This window comes from Struthio camelus, chromosome 1, assembly GCF_040807025.1.
Source record: "Struthio camelus isolate bStrCam1 chromosome 1, bStrCam1.hap1, whole genome shotgun sequence".
NCBI lineage: Eukaryota > Metazoa > Chordata > Aves > Struthioniformes > Struthionidae > Struthio > Struthio camelus.
Window position 1 is genome coordinate 8,124,364 of NC_090942.1, and position 27,723 is coordinate 8,152,086.

At 43.0% G+C, this 27,723-nt stretch overlaps 1 protein-coding gene across 8 annotated transcripts in view; it reads right to left on the reverse strand.

The window, feature by feature from the left end:
- FRMD4A (FERM domain containing 4A) overlaps window positions 1–27,723 on the reverse strand; it is a 392,727-nt gene that overhangs the window by 51,973 nt on the left and 313,031 nt on the right. For all 8 annotated transcript variants that reach the window (XM_068915809.1, XM_068915878.1, XM_068915663.1 and 5 more), the window contains 6 exons: window positions 27,227–27,283; window positions 24,148–24,170; window positions 16,568–16,651; window positions 9,256–9,321; window positions 8,982–9,039; window positions 7,120–7,206 (listed from right to left, as the gene is read on the reverse strand). In XM_068915809.1, the coding sequence (XP_068771910.1) occupies window positions 7,120–7,206; window positions 8,982–9,039; window positions 9,256–9,321; window positions 16,568–16,651; window positions 24,148–24,170; window positions 27,227–27,283 (375 nt within the window). The remainder of the gene's footprint in view (window positions 1–7,119; window positions 7,207–8,981; window positions 9,040–9,255; window positions 9,322–16,567; window positions 16,652–24,147; window positions 24,171–27,226; window positions 27,284–27,723) is intronic.

A 27,723-nucleotide genomic window follows, 5' to 3' on the forward strand; every position in this document is an offset into this window, starting at 1 on the left:
TGATGAAAACTGAGCATGATTTTTTTCCAGTTAGTTGATTTGGAAAACAACTCCACCAGTGATCTTCTCAGAGGCCTGCCTTTCTCCCTTCCCCCATGAAATGAGAAAGAGGTGTTTTTACAAGTTCCTTCATCTAGGCAGTCTACTCAGCTGTCAGAGATCAAGCCTGTTTGGGAGAGACACTGAAGCAAACTTTTATCAGCCTCTATGAGATAAAAAGTGGCGATTATGACCTATACCTAAGTGCTAATTCGTCCTGGCTCAACTGTGCCAAATTCCACAGAGCCAAACTGTTCCCACCTTTTTCTGAGCTATGGGGCCCTTGTTTCAGGCTACACAGAGTTAGGGTATAGGTTAAGGAGCGTTTCTTTCTCTGGCTGCTGTGATTTATGCAGCCTGCACCCACCCAGCTCCTGCAGCTGTGCTAATGATACTGACTGTGGACCAGATAGTGAATGGGATTGGGAACGACTGAGGTTAAAAGTGACCACTTTTTTGGGCTGGATCATGCAGAGCTCTGATCACTTCTTTGGGCCAGGTTCCTTCCTGGCTACACAACTATACCAGCATGACTGAGGAAGTGGCCCGGGGAAGGAAATGAGCCATGGTGGCAGGGTCGTGAGGGGGAGGAGGGTGGTAAAGGCCATTTAAACTGGTGCAGCTGCCAAAAGAAATGTTCACTGAACGACAGCCTAGTGGCACATCTGGCCAAATCCCGTGGAAATCCTCAGTCTCAGGGACAAAATCCTGCTTTCCAGTCCAATCCGCTTTGATCTGATTTATTCATCTCTCAGTGCTCTTGACAATTTTTTGGCACAGAGAGGTGCAGTAGCAAGGCATGGGTTGGGGGGTGCTCAGGCAAGTATAGGCAGGAAGGAAAAGGGGAAGAGCCTGGTGCTGGATGGTAAACAACCCTGAAATGAAGGCAAGCAGCAGTAAAGAGGTGGTAGTGACAACACTGTCTCCTGCATAACAGCGATGGAATAAGACTTTTCAGCTGGGAAAGGTCTTACACTCTGGCTGCTCTTCAGTGGTTACAGGTCTGAGTCTTACATTTTGATGTGGAATGAAACGGGGTGAGCAACCTTCCTCTGCGGGAAGGAACAGCACAGTAAGGAACCTCGCTTTATATATGTCTGCCTCCTCAAATGCTGTCTGTTTCCAAACTCTAAACCAAGACTGAATTACTGCACTATAAAACGAGTTGAACCTGCCGTGACCTGAAGACTGGTTCAGTTTACAGCCAAGTCCATAATCCAAAAAGCACGAAGGATCAGCAATGGGAAGAGAAATAAAAGCGTTGAGCAGAAGGAGTCAGCAGGTAGTCCTTAACAGTCAGCTAATCACAATGAATAATTTATTACAGCAATGCCACTGAGAGTCCGCTAGCTTTTAAACCAGTATTTCCTGGAAATGTTTTTTGCTCCTCTGGATCATTTGTAAAGTTGAAATATTTTATCCCTGTCTGCAATGCAAAGATGTTTGTGAAGGACTTAGGAAAAGATGCTCTTCCAAGAAGAGCTCAATTAGTCACGAGGCGAATACACTGTTTCTGACCCCAGCTGATTCTGGATGCTCTAGGGAAAGGGTCACCCTTTCTGTATATATCCCCCAGCTCAGTGGCATGCCAGGGAGAGGAAAGTTACACGCTGCGTACCTCTGACAACAGAAACCAACCTGCTGCCAAAGAAAACATCTTCCTTGAGCATGAAGGTTTATAATCCCTCCGAAAATCCTGTTTGAATACAACCTATTCAGTTTTATAACTCTAGCTGGAAGTGTTGCCCATGCACACTCTAAGTCCTTTCTTTAACTCTTCCAAGGTCTTGACACCTACAGTATCATGTGGCAAGCAGTTAGGCAAAACTAACTGCGCTCCCTTTAACCCATTTGAATTTCATGCTGCTTCTGCCTGTTTGACCGTCCTGACGTTCTTCTATGATGGGTCTGGGTAGAGACCAATTTGTTAGCTTCCTCCTCCCCATTATTCATTAGTTTCTATACATTTCCCATCAATCCCTACTTTGTGCTTTTTTAAGTACTGGTCTGTCATTCCTTCACCACAGGAAGCACAAATTTAACCACTCCATCAATGCAATTATGGACTCGACAATGCTTCATTATGCCCTAAAGCAGAGAGGATCTCTATTTGTTCTGCAATAAAGAAGCTCTTAATTAGACTATTGTTCCTCCTGTGTAAATATCTTGTTTTGCCTCTGGAACTGGGAAAATTCACTCTATCTCTTGCTGTTTGGAAAAGGCCAAGTGACATCACACAGCAAGCTTTCACTTTCTGACAAAACTAATGTGTTGATTACTTTGCTCATGCCGTCAACAAGCAGGTGAGTTCTCTCTGATCAGACACACAGAGCTACTAATTTAACATGTGCTTTGCACTGCTTGGCACACGGGGTCCAACCCTGCTCTTGTTTTCACAAGTATAAATGGAGAGTCAGTTTCTTGCCACTGTTTTGGATTTACGACACTACTACAAATTAACTTCTTCTGTAATGAGAAATCCACAGACCTTTGTGGGGACCTCACTACAAGGGATATAGTATTTTTGCTGAAATGTTTAATTTGACCTTAGAGAAAGGATAACATTTTGGGAACAAATGGCAGAAATCTATACCTCGCAGTCACAGGGAAAATCTTTGTCAAGCTACATTCATGGCTGAATTTTGGGATACCTCAAATTTTATCTTGTTCACAGAAGTTTTTATACCTCTTGTGTTCTCTTCGGTCAACTGGACAATGAGAACAAGGATAATGTTTACAAGGCTGAAAAGAAGGCTCATCTTAAGTTTTGTTGCCGCTAGACTTCTGTGGGAGAAACTGGGATATCACCAAATAATGGTACTTCTTGCAAAGCAAGCAAACACTACTAGACTCTCCTTTAAGGTCATTTTATTTTCAGTGAGAAGTTAAACAATTCCTGGGTCTGCTTAACGGCCATATGGAAGCCCTCTGGCTGACTTTGTTAATCATTCATTCTTCAGTTTGGAGTTAATTGTTTACTAAAACTGTTACGCTATGTGCACTGAAAGATGCCTTTGGGCTCTTAAATCAGTGGGAATATCTCACTAGAACAACAGACTGCTACTGCAGCTGCTTGAGCATGCGGGACTCATTGTCACAGAGCTCCAGGCTACGCCACTTCTGCCTCTTGTGAGGATCTCTTCTTGGGTTGGAGTAGAGCAACATCCCTACCCATTGGCTAAAATGAACAAATACAACTCACAGATAAGGTAGTCACAGAGTGATGCTGCACTGCCCAGCTTTTTTTTCTCTGATTGCTCCGCAACATGAGGAGAAAAATAATGACACTTCTCTGAACACGATGGTTATGATCACTGCAGCCCCAGCACCTCATGAGAGAGCGGTGCTGATACATTGTCTGAAGACTTGGCTTTGGTTTATCATGAATTTTGGATGGTGCTGAACCAAGATGCTGGGCAGAGCCCAGCAGGATAGTGTCTCTTTTCAGGTGGACACCTGAAGGCCCTGAAGGACCTTTCTCTTCATAAGGAGATTTGTAGAAGCTAAATCTTAACTAACACAGAGGGAGAAGGATTCTGCCCATCCTGGAGGCTGCGGGCTGCTGCTACAAAGATGGCACTGGTTCTGCAAGCCACTGCTAAATTTCCAGCATGGCTCAAGATATAGTTAACAGAACAGCATTATGGGATATTGAGGAAGCCACTTCTCCACACGTGCTATTCCTTTCTTCTTGTTCGGCTCTAGTGATGGATTTTGTGAGGTATACTTCTTGCTGCTCAATAGAGACCAAAATCTTTGCATTTATTCAATACCCAAGAATGAACTGCTATCAGATCATCCCTGATACAAACCAGATCTGGATTCAGACAGGCAGCATTCAAGAGGAAACCTTCAGAGAGGCTTGTGGAGTCTCTGAGCTACCCCCAAACACACAGGGGAAAAATAGAAAAGAGAGCAACAGGCCTCAAAATGATGGCTTCAGGGCTTCCAGAGGACCAAAGCATAGGCAGGAGGCAACATAAAAATAGAAGCACAGAGTCACATTAGGCTCTGCTGCCCAGTACAAGCCGCATTCCAGTTGAACAGCCCTGCATTCCTATCTGAACCACTTTGGACTATGCGCCAGATACCCATCTCAGCTGCATCCTCAGCAATGCTGGAGGACTTATGCCTGAGTGAGAATGGAGCAAGCAAGATCAGGTTCTGGCCCAGCGTCAGCCCCAGTTCTCCTCTCTGAACTCATCCAGTTTGCTGACAAGCCTAGTTAGCTTTCTAGAGACACACGGCTGATTTACTTGAGCAATTTAATAAAAATGTGGTTTTGACTGACTGCTAATAGGATCACTTGAGATAGGCTCAGCTGCTCAGTGTGGGTTACAGTTTTACTTACAAGCACAATAAGCATGGAAAACTATCTATGATGACATAATAGGAAAACATTACAATCTCTCTTATAAGACAAGCAAGGTTTTTATATACGTTTAATATAAATTTCTTGGTTTCAGCTGGCTTCTTGCTACGATTTTCTGCTTGTGTTTTTTCCAGGGAGATTTATTTTTCTAGTGTAGTTTTTCAATCTGTTCCTAGTGTTGGCAACGTGCAGAAACAAAATAATAAAGATCAGAAAAGACATAATCTTATCCCCCACCCCCATTAAATTTTGCCTTGCAGGAAGTTCAGTAGCACTAACCCCTTTTGCTTTGCACAGGGAACTCTTGAACTAGCCCATGCTGGTACAGTGAAGTGAACCAGATTTCATGGTAGGCTCCCAGATGCCACGGTTATCAAGTGCAGTTTTTACAATGTAATTAGTGCAGAATTAAACATTGCACCTCAGAGTTTTACCACCTGTGTAGGGTACGAAGCCTTTTTACTCTGTCTGTGCAGGGTAAAAGCACACTACGGAGCAATAACAAAGCCTTAGCCATTCTATCCATGTCTTCTCCCTGGTTTATACTCTGCATTTTGGGGTAGCCCTTGCAAGCATCATGTAACAGAGTAATACTTATCCAGGCTCCTTTGCACTGCTGTGGTCTCTGGACTGTGGCAATGGGCAAATTCTAGCCCGGAAATTCCTGCTCTCCCCTCCCACCCAACCTTCTCTCCCAGATTTATGACCAATTCTGCTAAGCCACAGAACTTCTCAGTGGTTTATATGAAAGGCTGCATTATTGTCTTGGGTCTCCTGGATCTCATACATACTTTGCTGAGATAAAAACCAAGTTCCCAATAACAAGAAAACTGGCATCCTATTTTTCAGGTTGCTTGTTGCTGTCCTTGAGAGAAAGGGTAGGAGATGCCTGCAGTCTCCCTGGTGATGCGCGAGCTGGAGGCAGAGAGCCAGTCAAGCTGCTTTCAAGCTCTCACACCAAGGATATAAACCAGATCACACTGAACAGCCTAGAAGAGAAAGCAGAGAAGCTAAGAAAGGAGGCTTGACTCTTCCAGTGGAAACAGCTGTCTCCTCTCATGCAGCCAGAGTACCTAGCCTCGTTTCTTCCTTCTCTCTTCTGATGCTCCTTCCCGCCCTAGTCACCTCATCAGGGTTGGTGGACATTGCTACAGCTTCTGAATGGCTGAATCCTGTCACGGCAGGGCACTGTTTTCCTCCAAAGAGGTGTTTCTACCACTAAGACTGACTTCTGAAGGCATGTTTTAAGGGTATGTCTCCCCTGGGGGGTTGGCACTCATGGAGATGTGTGGGTGCAGACACCTAGCCTGGCATGTTTTAGGCTATCATCACATGTGAGTATGGCTTGCCCTGCAGGTAATGACTGATACCAAAGAGATATGTCTTTTAGAACACAGATGCTTTGTGAAGAGCCCCTTATTCCCCTCATCCTCTCCTTCAAAGAATAAAAGGCTAATCAATGCATCTATTATCTCCTGCCGTCTCCTTAGTATTTCTGTTTTCCTACCAAAACCTAGATTCTAGTTTATTTTAATAGAAGATGCTATCTGTGGACACCAGGTAGTGGTCAGATCAGAGGAGGTGAAAGAAAGGGAGGGGAGACGCCTTGGCAAGGAGACAATGCAAAGAGAAATGCACAGTTCAGTGGAAGCATTTGCATCCACAGAAGAGCTGCCTAGTTGCTCTCAATCACTTAGTTCTGCATGGCTCCATGCAAGCAAGCCTCAAATCTTGGCTTGACTCTTAATGTCTCAGTGGGTTTGCAGCAGAACAAGCACTGCTGCTAACAGACTGTGCCTGCCAAACTGCAGAGCATGTGCTCAGAGTTGAGCTGCTTTACGTTAGACTGCATCCTAGGTAGCAATATCAGAACACCAATGCTTAGTAGGATGAGCTCAGGGGATCAAAGCCTTCCTCCTCCCAAATGCACAGGACATTTCTTAGCTAGGTATCTCAAAGGAAATTTGAAAGACCTGGGACAAATGGTGATTTTCAGATGAACTGAAAGCCCCACTAAAAACTGTAATAAAGAAACCAGAATGCCTAGTCATCCCTGACCACGCTCAACTTCTGTGATCAGATCTGTACATGCTGTACCTTGATTTGTGAACTGTTTTAAAGTAAAGTTCCTAAACAAATCAGATACTGAGTGAAAACATGTTAATGCCTTTTTGTTAGGCATGTGATGAAAGTCTTCTTTCACTGTTTGCCTGATAGTAACTCAGTAAAATCCTGCTTACCAAATGTAACACTGTCCCTGGAAAAACGTGCATTTTTTTCTTTTTGTAATAAATGGAAGAAGCTTCCCCATCTATTCTTCCCCCCCTCTCTCTCCAATCACTTATAGCTTGACAAAACACTATCAAGGGACAGCTGCGCACCCCCATAGCCAGTGGGGGATGGGAAGTCTCCAGCACCTGAGAGGATCTATCCTCCAGTTCCTATTTATACCTTATTAACCATGCAAAGAAGAATGATAAGTTGCAAGATCGAGTGACGCTTATTTTCCCCCTTACCACAATAGTTAATAAATTAGGAGCTTTTTTTTGTTTATCAATTTTCTGCAGACATTCAAACAAGTTTGGGAGAAACTTAACATCCTTCAAAATCACATGAATTAATGCCAGCATTTGGCACGTATCACACCACCAAATCAAGCTATAACATGAGTTGGAAGCCCAGCCCTTGCTAGTAAAGTAAACGCTTACCTTTCTTGGTTTCACTTTATCGTGGTAGTCGTATTGAAAAATCCCCTTGTAGCTAAGTCCTAACCACCAAGGAATTCCCTGCTTGTCCTGGAAGCAAAAATAGAGGGAGCTATATGGAATGGGAGAGGGAGATACTGGAGATTTCTTAGGTTGTTAATCAAAGTAAAGATCTGTTTCTAAGCAAGATCCTTGAATGCTGTGGGTGCTGTTAAATTAGTCCTGCTAAATTTTCCCAAGTCACCAAGCTCTTTTGGTGTTTAGGGGAGATCTGTTGCACTTTCAGCCATGACATATAAAACCATTTAAAATGCATCACCTGCCATTAAGTTACTCAGAATGCTGTCAGGGGAGGTTTAACTTTGGTCCCTTGTGCCATGGTACATCCTCTTCCTCCTCCTTGTAAATTATTCAGTTTGAACGCTCAGATATTGGAGACGAAGGAAGGAGAATCACCCAGCTGACTTGAATTATGGGAAGGGATTTTAGCATTAATCTTGAAAATGCAGCATTAATGGGATCCAAGAGTTACCAAGTGATAAGGGCTGACAGGCTTGGACCCAACTGCTCTGCATCTGAGTATGCAATAAAACAGTCTTATGGAGTAATGGCTGATATCTGATACCAGCCTCTTTGCAATTTGCTGAACTGGAGTCCTCAATGAAATTATATCTGTTCTGTTAATGTGACAGAGAAAGGCAGGGTAAAATCCAGCAAAACCAAAACCTCCACATCAGGCAGAAGCAAAGCCTATTATGTGCAATACTTGCTGCCTCACTACTGCTCACTGATGCTTATCGATCATGAGGAGTTCACTGTAACAGCTCTCAACTGCTTGCAGGCTTGGGCACCCAGCCCAATCCATCAGTTCTTCCTTGATCTAGAGCAGTCCAAGAGAGCCAGGTGCAAAAGGGTGCTGGAGGTATCGTGCCCTCTGGCAAAAGACAAGGCTAATGCTTTTCTACAAAAGACCGTGCACATTAGCAGAAATAGACTAGGACACATCTTCCTGAGACAGATACTGTCAGATATTTGTATCTTTATGGTACTGTATGTGCACAAGATAACAGAGACATATGAACAAATATACGAGTTGTGCAGAGAGATAATGATGAAACACATCACAGCTCCAGGGATGTTAAGTGATGGGAAGTACTTTGGGGAGCGTGGATCTAGCTTTCTGTCTATGTTTATTGATTTCTCCACTTAAAAAAAAAAAAAAAAAGCAACCCTCCACTGCCGGTCGTGCAGGAAAGTGATAATAGAAGACTGGGAGATCTGGTGATAAATCACTAGACAAACGAAATGAGAGATTTCATGAATACCTGCATGAAATCCACATAGTTAGAAATAGAGAATGGTTCGGAGAGGGGGACATGTTAGTTCTAGAGGATGGCCCAGTGCTTTGGCATTAACAAGGTATACTGTATCTATATCCAGATATCTACATGTCAAGTGAATGGAGCTGTAGCCTGCAGATCATGACTGGCCCTAGTTAGCTGCTCATAAATCTACAGGCTGGGAAAGACGTGACCTCCTGGAACCGCGAAAAGGCGCTGGCTTGTCACTTTGGTGCCGGTTCACTGGCATCACCAGAGCTTGCTGCTGCTTGCGGGCTGAACATCCTAACACAATAGAAGGATTGCAAGAATTTTATCTCGAAGAACAGGATTTTCCTCTCTGGAGTTGTATTTACCAAACATTCACTACACAGTTGAAATAAGTTTACCCTACCACAGGAAATGAAACAAGACTTTAGTAATAGCGTATTGTATTCTGCAAGCAGGACGGTTATTTGTACCTCTCCCCTCCCCTCTCCAGCATCATTTTAATTCAATAAATGACTCTTTTTTAGTAGAGCTTACCTTTACCGCGTAATAATGCACTCCATACGTTGGGAGGGATTCTACAATGCTCATATAACTGCAAAACAACACATAAGAGAATAACATGTCTGTGAAACAGAGAAGATATTGTCTGAAAAAGAAATACTTAAATAAATAAATAATTAAGTTAATACATACTTAAAAATACAGTATTAGATGAGATGGCGACATAGTTACATATTGGATTTACAGCCCAGTATAAATATTTCCTGACAAAACAAATGTCACCAAAAGGTGCTCTTATTTCACTTACTTCACAATTGCTTGACCTCTTGTCTGACCATTTAGTTTCTTGTAATGTTCAATGACTCGGTCCTCACTGGAAAGGAAGAAATGACATGTTTTATCTAACTGCAGTATAATATATAAGAAGCTTGCCAAAAGGTGAAGAGACACTTCTGTTAACACAGCTACTAATTGAGGGAATCAAAACATGCCAAGCAAAGTGTTACATGATGGGATTTGATGCAGCCTGGGGAAAATAAGGGCGACGCAAAGTCTCAAAACAAAAATGGATTTCTAAGAGCTGCTTTTCTGGAAGAGGCTCATTTTATTCACAGACATTGTGTCTATTTGTACAGACTTTTCCTCTCTGCCTAACTTTCCTTATCTAAAAATGTCACCCGTGATGTTTCATTGTGTGGCAAAAAGATGTGTATTGGAGCTGCTCAAGCTCTCTTTTGCCCTAGCTGATGCAAATACTTTCCAAGCCCACTAGACCTGTTAGCTAGTAGAGCTTTCTGAAACTGGTGGCCAACCATATCGCTAAGTCTCACAGACTACACCTCACAGCAGCTGCACAAACCATGTACAGGAGCACTAGTGGAAATGCTCTGGAGACATCTTTCTTAGCAAGGAGTTAAATTCTTAGTGTACACAGAGTCAATGTCTATATCAGCAGGTTAAACAGTGGCATGGAATGTTTCCAGGCACTCAAACTCAGATGCCTACGCTGTTAAAATGTAGATGTGTTTGTACATACTTTTGACTTATACTGATCTGCATTCTCCCAGGTAGCCCCTGACCGTGGATTGGGAGTTTGCTTGGGGCAGGGTCCATTCCTAGTCTAGAGGCAGCCACGCTGCTTTGGAGACTAAGAGATTTTCACGGTATGAATGAAGGCTTTTCCTCACCACTGGGCCTCAGTGTTTGCTATACGCACGCCGAGACATACACTCATACACAGTATGATGCAGCATCCAAGAGCAGCTCAGCATTATCCAAGTGATAGACTGAGAGACAATTGTAAGTTCAACTTTGAAGAGTTTCAATTTTACTTCTGCAGTGAATGGGTAGCAGGAGGGCACAGACCCAGAGCCAATGATGTGATGCACGCAATGAGCTGTGATAGCAAAGTCACAGCATGGCAAAGTATAAGCCAAGGTTCTCCTTTCAAAGGTTGACAGTGTTCTCCTTTGACTTTCATAGCATTCCTCTGGATGTACAGCCATGCAATCCATCACAGCCTCCAAGCCTGGTGATACTTTCAGACTGGTCTGACTTTGGTTCTTTTCTCACTTCCAACGATGCAATACCCATGGGACCAGCTCTGTCAAATCGACATGACAGAAGACTCAAGTCCTCAGGTTTAAACCCAGCCTCTTGCTCCTTGTGTGGTAACACAAAGGATGAAGACTCCCTACTGAGTCTCCTAAAGGTGCAATGTAGACCTTGCCAGTGCAAGAGGAAGGAACCCTATTTTTAGGCCACATTTGTGCTCTCCCCACTTGGCACCCCACAAGCTTCCAGTAGTACCAAGCGTCTATCTGATGCCATTATCCAGCATGAGGTTTAGGCCAACGAGAACTAGCACTGCTCCCCTCCCCACGTTTCCCAAGGTCCAGTTTGCAGTGGGGTCTTTAAAGGCAGCCGCAGAGTTGTCCACAATGCAGTAATCCTTCTCCTAGGCAGAACTGAAGCTTGTCTCTTCACTGATTTCCCCATACTGGTCCTTGTGCCAGAGAGATGTGTGGAGCCAGAACCTCCACTAGAAAGAAGTTCCCCTGCCCCTGCTGGGCTCAGGCCTGCCCACAATGCCCATAAAGCCCTCTGTGACACGACAGGTAGAGGCCACACAGAGACTGCTATGACATCACATACACGATGCTCTATTCTGTGATGTCACAAGAACATGCTGCACTGTGACATGACAAACAGGCTGTTTAGTACACAGATAGGGCATGGGGCCCTGGCAGATGGGAGCTGAGGACTGTGCATCAATTCAAGCATCCTTGGTAATACAAGGAAGAAGAGAGAGGAACAGAAACAACTGAGTAGACAGCACAGGGTGACTCAAAGTAGATGGTCTATCCCATTGTCAGCAGGGCCAGCCGTTCTCGCACAAGGCTGGCATTTGCCTGAGAATAACTGCTTTCCTTGCTCTCTTGCCAAGTGACTTCCCTCACACATCCTGCCACACTAAAAGGCTCTCTCTCATTGGGTCAGGGTGAAGAGATGTCCCCCCACCAGCCCTCCACCAAGGGTACAGGGTGCCGACTGATTTGGTGACAAATTACATGGTTAAAGGAGTAGTCCAGCTCTCCACCAAATTCCTCAGAATAATTTTAATGTTTAGAAAATGATCTTTAAGGATCATGAGCAGGCATGAAATCACTGTTCCAAGCAAGTAACTTCCACAGATGTTATGGGCATGCATCTGAAGACAGAGCTTGGATCTCCCGCTATGATCATTGTAAACAGGATTACTTTTGGAGCAATAACTGAATTACACACGTGTTCAGTATTGGAAGATCTCCAAACAACATCATTCTTAATGATAAAGACGGGCAGAGAGGGCTTACAGTCCTTTGTAATTACCTTCTAAACCCATGATTACATGTGGATGCAATTCATCTTCCTCTCAGACAGGAACAAATTAGAAGTGACCTCACAGAAACCACGGAGTTTCTCCAGTGGAAAACTCTTGTGAGGTGCTAGGGATTGCTCTTTGCTTTGGTTTATACTCTGTGCAGATTAAGCCCTGATATTGAAGCCATTCAAAGAATGGATACATACATCAACCTACTGATTATCTAATGTGATTCCGAATGTGGTCTGCTTTCTTACAAGCAATTAATATAAAATAATTGATATGTTCTTAGACCATACCTCTCGCGTAAGGAAGCCAATCGATGGCCCATTTCCTTCACAGGGATAGATAAGATGTCAGGGAGCTTTTCTGAACAGTAGGATAAATAAAATTATGTTCTCAACCTGTACTAAAAGATATGGGATAGTCCAGGCTCTCTCAGTTCTGCTGAGCAAATGCAGGCAACACTCCCTATGCCTCAGTTGCCCCTTCAAGATACTGATGATGTCCCTGTCTATTGCAAAATGTTCTGAGGTCTACAGATGGACAGTGCCAAGAAAGTATCATTCTTGTTTCTACTTTCTTTTAGATGAAAAATAAAGCCCGTATTACGAATGGAGCCATGAATACTTACAGTGGGATTCCCTGCCTTTCACCTACATCTACAGTGCTGGGCTAGCCACACTTCAGGGAGAGAAACAGATACTCCAGAGAACAATTCATCCAATCTATTTTAGATGTCTTCCTTGGGAGGAGGTGACTGCCACTTCTCTCCACTGACAATAAGAGAGCTGAGGGACTCAAACCCAGGTGGAGATGTCTGCACTGAGGAAAAGTACATGGTCATGTGAATCCCACCCTGGCTGCCTGACGGTCATTCCTCTTTCTAACAATTCTTTCTTTTCATTCCTGTAGCCCTGTGCAAGGAAGATCATCCATCACAGAGGTCATCTTCTCTCTCCAACTCTGAGAAGAGGGGCAGGCCCAGCATGTGCTAGGGAAAACAAACAAAATCATTCATGGGTCAGGAGGAACATTAGCAGAGCTTATAAACAGTCTCCCCTGCCATTTCAGCTGTTCATGTTGAGCGGCTGCTGTGCTGTTATTGACAGCTGGCAGAGTGCTGGGACACTGCCTGGACCACCAGCTGACGTCTCTTCTCCCCCAGCCTTGGCTTGTTGCTGTGCCAGTGACAAAAAAACTCATTCATAATGCAGGGATCACAGAGGGCACTTAACTAATATGGAGACACGGGGGCTGCCAAGGCACTACTGTCTGTTTGGCAGTTCATAAAACATTCCCCCCAAAAGCTCCAAAACGAATACACGGATGATATCCCACAGCAGACAACTCTGATAAAGATCTTAAGAACTACCAGGAAATCCCTCCTGTTCGGCAGCTAACAGAACTGGATGGCAGACAACTTGCAAACAAATGCAGGGCCGGAGTTTCTCATCTTCAGAGCCAGATTTCAAAGGTATTTATTTCCCCCCTCTCCTCCTAGCACAGCGTTTTAAATAGCTGTCCATTCATTGCTGTGCCTTACTGTCTTCCTGTTACCACCCTGATTTGTCCATTTTGAGGATATTCTCAAACTTGCTAACAATGTCTGTGTTTGCAAAGATCCACGCAGTCATATACTGTCCCGCTGAAGCCTGCAGAGCACCTCTCGGGCTTAAGGTTCCAACAGCAGGATCAGAGCCTACGGTCTGTATTATATTAGTCATTTATCTAATATAAATTTATCTAATCAGAGCCTACAGTCTGTATTATTATATAGTTATTTAGCAAAACTACAGAGTAGTTTACAGATGATATTTTCAGAGTGGGATTTTCTGGCAACCTTGATGCCTTAAGTTGCTAAAAATAAGTTTTCATTCAAAGTCTATTGGAACATGGGAAGAGTCTGCCTTCCCTCTGGTGCTTCTGAAAATCCTATTCTAGCACCCACTTCTGTGCTATTGCCTCTGCTCCTTGCATTCTTGCTGACAACTAGTGCTGGGCTGGCTTGCTGGGGAGGATCTAAGCGTAGTTAAAATGTGATAACAATGGGTGGAGAGGAGCACTGTGAACAAACATGCTTTCCAAAGGTTATCTCCAGCCTAACTGTGATTAGTTTTGTATCTAAATAACAAATACTGTCAATTGTTTCCACGCATGGGCAAGAGAAATCAAAACTCAGGGCCTCAGTTCCTGGATTGTGTGGGAGGACCAGAAGCCCAGCTTTCACTAAAAAAAAAAAAAAAAAACAAACCCCAACCCCTCACTTCTTGGTTCACCAGTTATCAGTGATGCTAAGAGACGCTTGAGAACGACATGTGCAACAGATCCTTCTTAATCTGTAGAGAGCTGGAAACAGCAACTTGATGACATATGAATTACAACTGTCATCTTTACTGTCTACAAATACTGTCTACAAATTTCCAAAAAGAAGTCACAGGGAAGGGAAAGGCCTGGAGCAAGGCTGTGTATCCAGGACAGCCCATGAAGGTAGAGCCAGAGGTCCCAGACTGTCTTGATTCAGCTCTGGCTGAATCTTATCTTGGTGAAGCTATCATAGTATCCACTTGACTGTCTGTCTTATTACCTCTTACTCCATTTTGGACTATTTTTGATGCAGTTTCAAATATACTGTAGGATTTTTTTTTTTGTTTGTTTTAAACTAACTAGAACAACTACTCCTCCCACCCCTAACATTTTAAATGTTTCTCTCCGGAGCTGGAAATTCACTTGCTATTACTTTGTGCTAATGCTGGAGAACTGACTGCATATCGAAAGAGACAGGGTGAAATTGGTATCAAGTATATAATTTGCATGAGGTGTACAAATGAAGGGATGCAGCATGTCAATAAAACCAGTTTTAAAAATCTGCCTTTTTAGATCATTGAAGCTTGTTTTCCAGAGGCTTTTTGTCTGATTCATCAGCCGTCTCTTTGTGAGAAGGTTCACCATTTCAGAGAGTGTTTATGGAAAATGCATTACTAAAAAAATAATGAACTACATAGTGTACAATGGGTCTGTAAGACTTGGTTACTGAAGCGAAATCACAAGGGAGTCAGAGGACTGCAGCCACTTGTTTTATTACTCTATTGGAAACAAACAACTTCCCAACTGGGACCTTTTCTTAGTCACATGAGAACTCTCTCAAAATTAAGCACAACTGCAAGGAAGTGCTGGATCTTGTGTATAACTGCAAACACTCGCACTTTGAGCAGTATTTCACACAGCTCTTCTTGCTCCAGGTGACTCAGCATAGCCCAAACCCAAGGAAAGTGTCTGTAAGGAGAGAGGCAATCCCAGACTGCATTCAGACTTCCTGGCCAAAGTCCTTATTTGACATGGGCATGGTGACTAACACTCATCAACAGTGGGGGCAGACAGAGCCTGATAGGCAGCCTGGGTTGTTACTGCTTTCCTGCATACAGATCATCACAGGCAGCTGAAGCAAAAGTTATGTGAGCACTGTAATCTGAAGTCCACGCTTCTTCTGAATTGTCAGACTTGCCCTCTCCTCTCTCCCTGGCTATTTGTTCCCACCACTCCTCTTGTGGTGGCACTTGAGCTTGAGTTGCCTGTCTGTCAGTCAGACCAGGCAACAAATCTGGCTGGAAATGCACCATTTTTTAATTCGGTGGATTAGTTTGTGAAAAAAGGAAGATGTTCCAAAGAGGGAGGCCATTCTGCCTCCAGTGAAATTGCAGCCTAGGCTTTATCAGATTTTCACAAAAGGTTGGTTCCATTTGGTGGTTCTCAGACAGAAACACCAGGAGTCTGTGACCATGCACAGCTTTTGTATTAAGTTCCTAACCTCAGCCTGGGACTCTGAGTCTCTCCTGATGCGCTCAGAAAGTGGTTAGGCCCTCGTAGACTAGCTTTTCTGCAGCTTTGCACTAGGAACAGCTAATTCTGGTAGTGTAGCCATGCTATGAACAGTAGATGGATTTCCTGGAGAAGGGAAGAATTGAGATCACAAACCACAAACCAAATTTTTTTCCCTGCCATCCTTAAATTACCAGGATGTAGAAATTAAGAGCAGCAGATAAGATAACTTCACTCCCCTCCCCAGCTTATACCATAATGCTTTAAAGACAAATAAGAGGAACAAAAAAAAAAATCAAATGAAAGCATCTTCCCATTAATGAACAGTATTCTCCCAAATTCTTTCTTACTTGCACAGATAAAAGGTAGAGGAGAGGTGGCACAGAAGCTATCTGTGAGTATACAAAATTTAACTGTGACCCTTCTCCTACTCTGGATTTTATTTTCAGTGCAATAAAACCAGAGTTTACAAGCCCTCCTCTCGAGCATCAGATAATATATATAAGAAAACAAATGAGGCCCTTTTACTTTGGCTATGCCATGAAGAGAAGACTTGCAAGATGAGGCTCAACCACTCAGAAACAGTGCAGGACAGCACTGACAATACTGACATTTTGAAATGGGTAAACTTTCTCTTGTCTTTTCACAGATGCAGAGCTCTGGAAAAGGAAATGCCACATTAGGCCTCTTGATTTCAGGGGACTTTCACATTTACAACAAATTTTGTGGGTAGATATTACTGCAGACATTTACCAGATGGGGAAACTGAGGCCTGGGGTGATAGCTCAACTTGCATTGAATCATGCAACGAATCAATGGCAGGTAAGAGCTAAAGGGCAGGAATCCCTGCATTCCCACTCTCATCTCAGATCGCTAACTGCCGCACCCTGGCCCTGGATGAGACACTGCACAGTTTCTCAGCAGACTGATACATTACCAGTAAGCAAGTGAAGGGTGCTCCTTCAGCGCTGGTGTTGGAAGGGCTGGCAGCTTCTTTAATTCATTCCTTACAACTTCATTGCTGAAAGAGAGTTCAAAAGGAGGATCAGGCAACAAGAAAACGACCACAATATTTGATATGACCTGACCTAGCTGGCAGGCTGCAAGAACTCTGCATCTGTTCCTCCTTAACAAAAGGTACTGGGGTTTCCTTCCTCCTTTCTCTTTATTTTTTTTATGGCAGCCCAGTTAACTTTTCCCTTTATTATCAAAATTGGAGAGAAGCTCTCCCAGATGGTTGCATCGAAGCATTTCCTATCACTGACTCTGAACACACAACCCACCACGTCACACTTCATTGAGCGGAGTCCTATGGACACATTCATATAGAGAAAAAAAATCAAGGGTAGAAGAAAAGAAAAAGCTTTCAAAAAAGAAAAAGCTTTCAACTGCACATTTGTTTAATGCCTTATAACCTGCTGCAAAAAGTAATGAATCGTTTTCATAGCAACACAGGTTGCTCTTAGCATATTGCCCCAGTGCCCTGGCCTTTGCACATCTTCACTGATCAGGTTCCAGCTTGAATCTATATACTGCTACACAAAACCCTCCGTGGGACCAGGCCTAACCACTTCTCTAACATTCCCCTCTCTGCAATCTGCAGGGACCGCTCTGGCCAGCTAGAGCAGCGTAACTGCACACGAGTGAGCAGGGAAAGCTCAAGAAAGGGAAGGCAGATTCTTGTAGATGAAATGAAATCATGAGATGTTCTCTTAGAGACCCCAAAAGCCCCTACTCCCATTCTTAAACGCACACAAAATTGTGCACTTGCAAAAATATCTCAAAGGCTTGGGAAGGAAAGCAGTAGCGCTGTTACTTTAAAATTCTTAGAGATATGCAGGCAAGAGGATCAGACAGGACACCGAGGAGCACCAAATAATTAACATTTATTGGCTTCCTTCTTAATAGCAGTTTTTTCTGCCTTCTTGTACTCTTCCTTTTACCCTGCCGAACAGCGTGGCTGCTCTGGAGCCACAGATGCAGATCCCTTTTCCAGAGCTCCAGATTTCCCAATCCATTGGCTTCTCCTGCATGGCAGCAGGGTCATAAGCCAGGCAGATATGCATCTTGGCATCCCCAGATGTACAGCAGCCCACCTAGCAGTAAACTCTGACTCCTAAAGGCTCAGGAAGCCCTGGTCCCTGGGACAGGCTGTATGGTGGCTCCTGGAAGCATGGTACCGCTTCAGTTGTTAACAAATATCTTCCCAAAGTGTTTCTCCATGTGCATATCCCAGCAGCAGGGCCTGCCCGAGCCCTTGGTGGGTTTGTCTTAATTGCTAGATTGAGCCACAGCGTGAACATAAATCCTGGAACAGGCTTTTTAGACATGTCTATGGGCATTTATTATCATGGTATTCCCTGACAATCAGTTAAGTAGTGTTAAAACACGACCACAATTTCTAGCTGAGACAAATCTCTGAGAAAGATGCCCCCGTCTAAATTAGGTTTTGCTAAGATTTTGCTGGTGGGTAAAGATGTGTTGAACAGCACTTACAAGAAATGACAAAGGCAACCTCTTCCATGCTAAGCACATAAAAAATCACTCAGTAGCATCTCATATGCCAAGTTAGATGACTCGTGGCAAACAGTAATGTTTGAACACCCACTTCTGCCTAAATCCCATGGTCCTTGGACCATCAGCTCTTCCTTCGTAAGTGCAAATATTCAAAATCTGTTCAGATGTTTCCTTCCATGGCAGGTAAATATATGCACAAGTCTGAACAGGAAGCTACTCTGTTCCACGTTATCTGCAGATCTGGCCACGCTGCTCTGTGAGTGACAGCCTAGACAACAAGCTGTTGCTGTTTAGTGTTTACTGGGGTCTGCCCAGTAAACTGCACTCCACGGCGTGTGCATACTCAGTTTTTACTGGTTTTTTTTGACACAATGAAAATAACTGAAAAAAACCCAGCACAACTGGAGCACAAGCAGCTGTCACTGCACTCAAGGGAAGGTTTTTTGAAGCTGGCTGCTCAGAATGGTTCCACAGAAGGAAGTTGAGAAATTTCCAAAACTCCTCTGGGAAGATAGGGAGTAGTTTCCAAACAGGGACTTTCTGAGCCCAGACTGTTATCAAATAGGACGAAACTAGTGGTGACTAACCATCTTTGAGAGTCTGGGAAAAAACCTGAACCAGTAATGGCTCCTAGGAAAGGAAGGGGTAACATTAGTCAGCCCCATCTTTTCCACAGAGTTGCCCTTGTGATAAAACATCTATCAAGTATCAGAGGAAAAGCCACTCTTAGTAAGGGTGTTGGATGGGATTAGAATTTCTGCTCAGTACTTAGAAAATAAAGGGAATGTCTCATAAGTCCAAAAGGCCAAATGTATTTCAGGTAATCATTTCCAGGAACAAAAAGGTATTTCACTCCATGATCTATGCATTCACTAACTCTTCTGGCAAGTCTAGTCTCAAGACAAATGAATTTAGACTCTCCAAAGGATGTTAAGTGAAGAAGGAGGAGGAAAAATAAGGAGTCAGGTTGCATTTGAACTGGTGACTGTGAGGTCACTTTCCTCTTGGCTCCTTTTAAGACACCAAAATCCTTACTTTTTTAAATGTTTTCAATAGAATCACAAGTGGTTTCTTACTTGCTGCCTTCCCTGCTCCTTCTATTGAAATATCTCAGTGTGTTTATTTTATTACTGTATTTAGACAGTGTTTGTTTAATCCAGTCACTTGTGTTGCATTTATTTTATACTCTAAAGCGTCTAAGCATGCCTCCAGGGTTGGTATATATGGAAGGATGCTTTAGATACAGATGTATTAATATACAGAGGAAAGATTCTACACTCATTGTCGCTGTGTCCTCCAGACCACTTCATTCCTGCGTTATGGTGGAAATCCTATTATTTAAAAGACGGAATAATAACAAGAAAACAGAGCAGTAAAAGCCATCTGCAAGGGAGTCTGTAATTTGGTTAGATATTCAAAAATAGGGCTGATTGATTGGCTAAAGAATGGACCTAGAAAACAGGAACTCCTGAGTTCTGGTCTTAGTTCTGGCACTGCCTGCTTAATGAGTCTTGGCCAAATAAACGAGTCTCCAAATCTTGGGATATCTGTCAACATATGGGGGTAAAAGGACTACCTAGACACTTCGTAAGGATATTGTGAAAAACTGTTTTTTTGCCAATTGCCTGCAATGATACAGAGCAAGATTACATATACAATTATGTCTCGGAAAATTCATACGTACTCCAGTACGTGTAGTAACAACAATCAGTTACAAAACAAAATTGCGGGTGAAAGTTCTCAGCTCTTCTTAGCATGGCAATTAACTCTGTTGAATGTCAAAGAAAATGCACGGTCTGAGATTTAGGATCTCCTCCATGAGGCTGCAAGATAGAAGGATGCAGGCTGGGTTTTGCAATCCCTTAATGAATTCTAATTGGTTAAATATCACTTGATTACACAGACAGAAAGGTAAGCTTGAAATTGTGTTAGATTACCACCTGCCATTACCTTGATATCATTGTAAAATTCAACTGAACGGCAAGCTGGCCGTTTGCTTTCCTCCTATGTTCAAATTTCGCAGGGAATGCTGGACTTCGCTCAAAACGTCTCATATTTCTTGACTGGAGGAAGTCTAGAAATGAGAGCCTGTCTCAGAAACTAGCTGCAACATTTCAGGGTTTTTTTAATTTAGGCTTTTCTTTTCCCTCCCCAAATTGGGGGTTAAATGATCAGTGTATGTTATTTCTGGCTGCCTTGACACAGCTGCTTTTTAAGGTTGAAGAGTTGGATTCTGCACATTTTAAACTGAAGCCAGTGTGAGTTTCTCCAAAGACTTTGGTCAATGTCAGACTTGAATCCAGGATTAATTTAGAGGGAAAATCTCAACTATTTTAACGATATGCTCTGCTCCCCTTAAAATTAGCCAGGACACCCTAATGTCTTCCTGTATGTAGGCCTTAAAGAGGGTAACATCTGTAGGACTTGGGTTTATCAGAGGAACCTAAACTTGTCCTGCTCATGCTCTGCCAAGCAAGAATGACTCAGCTCCTGACTAGAAACAGTATTAGCTTGAGCTAATAAGCTTTACATCTCTCTGCAGGATACTATTTGAGGAGCTTTATAAATGTGATTCTGTACCTTTGAAGTAAAAAGTTTTTTTTCTGCTATCAAAAAGCAAAGATCAAATCTTAAGTGTCCTGCTCATCCTGAGAATCAACTGAACAATGATACCTGATTGTCCTACATTCAGTGGTATATCCCAGCCTAAAGGAAAACCTTTTTCAGCCCTGTCAGCTGAAGCATTTGGGGAGTCTCTTATAGAAAGTGAAAACTGTTGTCCTTTAATGAACAAAGGACTAGGAACTTCTTAAGGTGAATAGCTTTTTATTTTAAAACCTAGCTGAGCAGTAATACCTTGCCTCAAGTTCTGCCTAAATCTATATCAAATCAGAAACGTGCCCTTTATACAATTCTGCTTGCAAACACTGAATTGGAGCAGGCCACTTGCATCAAACCCCGAGAAACACTTTTCCTAGGGCAATTCAGACTACTTGCTCTCCAGGCTTAGCCGACATCGGGCAGTCATTGCGACGCTCAGGTTAGGTACTTCTGCTAGGTGGCCAGAATCAGCACTGAGAGACTCCTGCATGATGATGCCCAACCGAAGGATGTAGGACATGTGCTTGAAATGCCACATAAGTCCTTTCTGAGGAAAGAAAAGCAGAGTACTATGAGCATAGCTATAATCCCCAGGTATGGGATGAGTTCCTCAAAAGCAGCAATGAAAGCTGCTGTCATTGTAGGTGCAACAGTCCACAAGGTTGGAAAACTGCCTCCAAGGTTTTGTAAGATCAGTTCTGGTTTTTGAGCTCACATGAGGCCTAAAGAGTAGACTTGCAACTGCATTCAGCAGGCCTGAACTAGCCCCCTGTGATCTACTACCTAGGTGCAATGGGGTTTGGAGTTAATAGGGTTAGTTGTGCTAAGACCACCATGCACAGGTGCCAACCCACAGCTCAAGTTGTGACAATTTGATGTTGGATACCACAGCACCTGAGGTGATGGGCAGCAACGCACAGGAAGGCTCCCATGGGAATAGCAATTCTCCCATTGTTACGAATGAGCCAGTGCTTATGCACTTTCCTGGATCAGGGCCAAAGAGAAACATGCAGTCTTACAGGCTGTAAATCTGATGGTGGCAGCAGACAATACATGTGTGGAAATCTGCAGTCTGCATTACAAACTTGCAGCTCTTCAGAATTAACTTTTTTTTCTTCAAACAAAAAGGTAGGGGTTGAAGAGTTCAGCCTTCATGCAATGTTTGCTGCCGTCCACAACATATTACCTTTAAATCTCAGTAGCAAGAGATTCAGTAACTGCAGAGCTTCTCTATTTCAAAGAATAGCCAGTTTCATTACAAGCAACATTTCAGCAACAACTGACCTCAAACACTGAAGCCAACTTCAGCCCTAACAGAGGTTAGAACATTTTTCTCCATTTGCAGTTACTCCTGCTAGCCCCAGGCTTGATTTGCCTCTCAGATTTTACACTGCTGATATGAATAACCACAAATCTCAGTGGGCAAAGTCTTGACCACTACGACCTCATGTTGAATTTAGTAGCATTTGGATCTCACCTAGCACATAAACCCTTGTCAGTGCACATTAGGTAGAAGCTGCTAGACGGACAACCCTGAAGACGCTAAGTCTCCTCCTAGAACATAGGGGGTCAAGATAGGTTTCTTCTACCTTCCTCCAGCAACCAACAACATGCTTTAAACTCCATAAATATGGCAGGGCAAGTTAGAAGTAACTTGAGATCCCTGGCAGTGTCAGTGTGCCAGCAAGCTGTTATTATAAAACCACTTCTCCGCCTATGACCCGGATATAAGGTTACCACCTTCCACTCAAACCCTTTGAGAACCACAGGTGAAAAGCACCAAGAGCTAGCTGTTTTAATGGTGATGGTGATAACTGGGGCCACAACAACATGGAAAAAGCAGTTAACGTCATGTATTTTCCGTGGTCTTGAGATCTAGCCAAATGCACTGTGGTAAATTCAATCATTCCTTTTACAAGTGACATGAAACAGCTTTGAGCAGATGGATGCCTTCCACAGGCTATTTCCAGGTCTGGAAATGGATACCTGAAGACAAAATGCTCTCAGTCTTATTACCTCAAGCCATCTAATTGGTTCTTTCTGTCCTGAATTTTATACTAAGCTAGGCTGAAAGATGCTTTTTGCATGTGTTTTCCTCATGTCCAGGATATTCTGAAAAACTTTAAATAGTGTTCTTCATAGCAAGATCAGTGGAAGACGTGGCTTATCACAGGTTTGAATGGCAAAATTCTGCCGCGTCCAGCTGTTCTGGGCTAATCACTTGGTGGGGTATGGAAAACCAGACAGCAAGTAAAAAGCCAGCTGTGTTCCAGTGCCCCCTAAATAAACACTGCTGATAACTGAGTTATTCTGAAGTGGGTGGAACTGAAAAATGAAGCAAGACTGGGCTTGTGTTTCTGTGGTCAGATGCTTGTCAGGTTTTTGCAAGCTGATTAAGGTTCTGAGAAATGATAAGGCAGAACTTGAACTTCCTTTTATCAAGGGTTATCTTGTGTCATCTCACATTCCAGGATGAGCAGGCAATACATGTAATGCATTATCTCTTTTCACTGATTTGTCCACATTTAGCTGGCTAGAAATCTGTGTCTAACAGAAGATGGGATATTATGTTTATCTGGTCTCTCTGTTATTCATTATCTTCTATGGGTCTACAGAGCACTCCTGCACTCTTCCCTCAGCGTACCTCAATGCTGACAAAACAGACACCTCTCCATGCTCTGCTGACAATCTAACCTCCTTGTCCATTCAAACCTTGTTTTCTTTTTTGAAATCAGCTTCAGTGGATGTGTGATCCTCCAGGTGAATTCAGGTCTTTTGGCATGGACAGTTCTCCTGGGCTTCAGATAAAGAACATTCATGTTTCTCACATGAGCCATCAAAGAGCTATCATGTGATATTGACCTTTGGTCACTATTAATATGTAACTCATGGATACTGTCAACTTACAGGAAATTTAGGCATTTCGTTAGCAGTCTTCTGAAACACCATGCACAGTCACCTCTTTGAATTTCTTACAGCACTTCTAAAGATTAGGCTCAAAGGATAGCAGAACTTCAAAAACCCCAATCATTTACATCCTGATTTTGAGAACTCTGTCCAAATTCAAGCTGAAATATCAATTAGCAACGGAATTTTAAGCCTCTGGCTGGATATGTGATGTAACAATTGTGGAGTCATTTCCTTAGTAATTTCCTTCTGGAGACTACTCTACTTCCTGAACTTCATGGGCATATAAAGGCATTCGTCAACAATGGAGTCACAAACAATGCTGTTTGCAATGCATGCTCTGGTCAAAGGCTGTTTTCTGTGAAGAAATGATTTCTAAGCTAGCAATGCATTTCTGTTGCTGCAGCTACAAATGGTGTCGCATCACTTGCACAGTGATTTCATCAGCTTCATTCTCACAAAACGCAATGGCAAAAAATTTAAGTCACCTACCTTGAAAAATCTCCTTTTGCCTCCTGTAAAATGAGGGAGGGAAAGCAAAAATATATTATTACAAACAGAAAAAAAAAAAAAAGAAAACTACTGCTCAAGACTTGCCCTTTGCAAAATTCATTTAGCAGCAATTTTCTTTTGTAATTGATTTCTCAAATATTTTCTGGAACCAGTCTCTAACGGACTAAGTCAAGTGCCCTGACACATATGGCAGTAAGCTAGGCAGATCTAACAAAGTAAAGGTTTGCGAAATGTGTGGATGGATGATTCCTCATTCTTCTTGTGGGTACCCAAGAGGCTGCAAGAAACAATGCTAGTAAATAAGTAGGTATTCTTTTTGCTTCCTACGGAAGTTACATTACTATATATCTCCAGAGTCTCAGTGACTCTGAAAACCCTCTTCTTACAAGTATTCTGGTTACTTTAGTAACTAGATTTTGAATAACCTAGCTCACTCTCAGCTTTCAAGTGGATGAGGTTTCTCTAATTCCTCACTGAGTGTTTGAGGGAGTATTTAGGTCCCTTACTTAAATACCTGAATATCTATATTTATCACCATGACAGCCTTATGCTAAAGGGCTGGGTAGTGTTCCACTCTAGCAGTTAGATTAATATCTGAGTCTTACTGGATATCTGCAGAGCCCTCAAAATCTGCGGAGTAACCTCCTAAATAGATATAATACACATTTTGCATTTCCCATACACAAATTGTATTTTACACAGTGAATGCCAAGCTCTGCATTTGCCGCCACCTACCTACAAAGCACAATGTAACATTGTAGTTTATAACTGGTCAGTAACGTAACTTTTGTTTTCACTGCAAAGAGAATCTGGTTTTGCATTCAGGTTTTTGCCTCTGCAGCCGTTGATCCACCCACAAAACCACTCAGCCCAGGTTCAACGAAGCTTTAATCCTGAGGTTGGGGTAAGTTTGGGCTGGTAACACATCACTTTGAAGTAAAGATGTAGACTAAATCACTTGAGTTCCAACAGTCCTTTAGTACCTTCCCATTTTCCTCTGAGCAAACTGAAGGGCAGATAAGCTCTCCTATTCTTTACAGGAAGGAATCTTCATGCGTATCATAATTATAGTTCAACGCACAGCAAAACCCAAGGGATACGCCCTAGACTTGTGCAGGGATGAGCATATTAAAATGAAAGACAATTTTGCAGTGCAGAGTCTCTGTACTTCATTTCTCGGACCTAAATGCTGTAGTGAAAATTGAGAAGTAAAACAGATTGCTGTATGATCCCTATTGTTTTGCTTGGATACTGTCAGAAACAGGGATTGCAGTAATTTCTGGTTGCAGACAGCAGAGGGGTGGCCTGTTTTGACTGCTTTTATTAAGTTACACATTAAACTACTACAAGAATACATGCAACATCCTGTGTTTGTCTGTGATGAAAAACACCATCAGAGCAATGAAGGTTACAGTGGCAGATCTGGATCTGGTTGTACAGTTGATAATTGCTCAAGTTATTCATTAGGATGAGCAGACAATACATGCATAACCCTACTGCTGATTCTCATAAGGAGCCTGTTGTTTGATGTGTATTCCCCCAACACGCTAATATGCAATTTCTATAATGTGCTTTTAATTGAGTCCCCTATCCTGACTCTCTCACTCCATTTTTGCTACATAAAATGATCTTAATGAAGATTCAAATCCCTATGCATTAATTGCTTCCTGAAGCAATTTTCACATGAAAAGTGCTACAGAAGTGCAATGCATCGTTATTTATTAGTGCAGTCTGATGAGAAAGCTCTTCTGCTCACACAGATCCTCATGGCTTCATGGCTGACAAAAAAGAGATTAAAAGCTACACTGAAAAAATGGGGAACAAGAATCATCTGACAGTTATCTCTGATCTGCTCCCACAGCCATGAATGTTCATAAAAATGGATCTTTCACAAAACCCACTTCCATTTCCCTGAATAGATTCTTCTTTGGGAATCCCAGATTTACTAAGCTCTGCTGGTAATCTGCTCTCTGGCCTCTCCCTCTTCCAGAAGAGCAGGACACAATTTTTGTTTCTGAATGAAGTTTTTGGAAAGTCTTTGAGCCTTTCTGTCCACATTGGGGAATACAGACAGCTGCACACACACAAGCTTTCTAGTGGAGATTTTCACTGAGCCAAGCTCCAATGGGAAAGCAAATGGAACTGAAGTCCCTGTAGGGGAACACGTCATATAAGGATTTCACTGAGGAAATCTCATTCAACATTTAAATTTTCTCTGGCTTCAAATCATATCCTAAGGTCTTTAATATCTATGTTGGTGCAAGGATAACAAACATTTATGTATGCAAAATGTTGGGCAGTGCTGTCTGCTTCCTGGATGGAAAGTTCTGGTTTGGGAGCCTTCTGTATCTGTTTTGCCTTGTTATATATGATGAAAAGAGTGTAAGCACAACTTTTGTAGCTCATCTGCTGGCAAGTGAGAGGTCATCTTCATGGCAAATCTGACAGGACTTGAAGGCTGCACACATTCAAATTTCAGCCACACAGAGAGGGAAGCCTTTCTTCCCTGCACAGGGTCTCTGGGCCAAGAGGGAGCGTAACCCCTCTTAAGCATAGAGTTACTATTGTCCCAGTGCTAGTCTTCCACCTCCTTCCTGTCATTGTCCCACAGGTTCAGAAAGGACAGATAACTATTCCTATATGTCATTGGGAAAGAATCACAGTGCTGCAGTTCTAGGTCCTGCAGATCCATGGACAAGGGATGTGGGACATTCCCTTCAGATCCTGTTAGTGAGGACAACATATGGCCCCTTCCCACCCTGTTCGTGTGTCTAGGCAGAGCTGGTAAGCCCTGTGCCCCAGTGCGGCAGAGACACCCTAGCACAGATCACTTCCACAGAAGCAGGAGCCAAGCCCTGAGAGTCACAATCATTCCCATCCTGCTCTTCAGCATTACTATGGTTACAAATGAGCATTACATGTTCCAATTTTCTTTTTTTCTCCTATAATTTGGGGAATCCTGCCACTTCTGTTCAGCCCTTTTGGTGCAATTTTGCAGGCCACCAAGACGTTTGATGCAACACAAGAAAGCACAAAGCAAAAGAAGGCTGCTGCTTACCTGCAAGATGTAGGCAGCCAGTTCAAACACCACTTCACTATCAACCTCAATGAGTTCCTTCACAGGTGAAAAAAACAAAAAAGAGAAAGACAGAAAGTTCGGTCAGTTTGAGCCCCTGCAAGAAGAACATGCATCTGCTCTTGGCTGATTGGCACAGTGAAGTATGCAGTGCCAATTTTCTCCCCTGGCTAGGCTTCAAAGCACTCCCTATGTTCCTGGAGACCAAAGTGAGGCTGAATCTGCCCATTGTGATGTGGAGAAAGCCAAATATTCAGCATAATGGCTTGGTAAATGAAGCATAACTGGATGTGGCACGGAGGGATTCCTGAGCAGGAGGGAGGAGATATCAGGTGGGAGGTGGGGGATCAGGGTCATTTTTATTTTCTTGTATGATTCAGTGAAAGGTAGTCTGGGAAAAACGTTTTCTCCACAAAACACCATCCATGCTTCAGGGGAACACAGCTTTGTCCTTGGCTCACAGAAGCAAGAAAATGAGA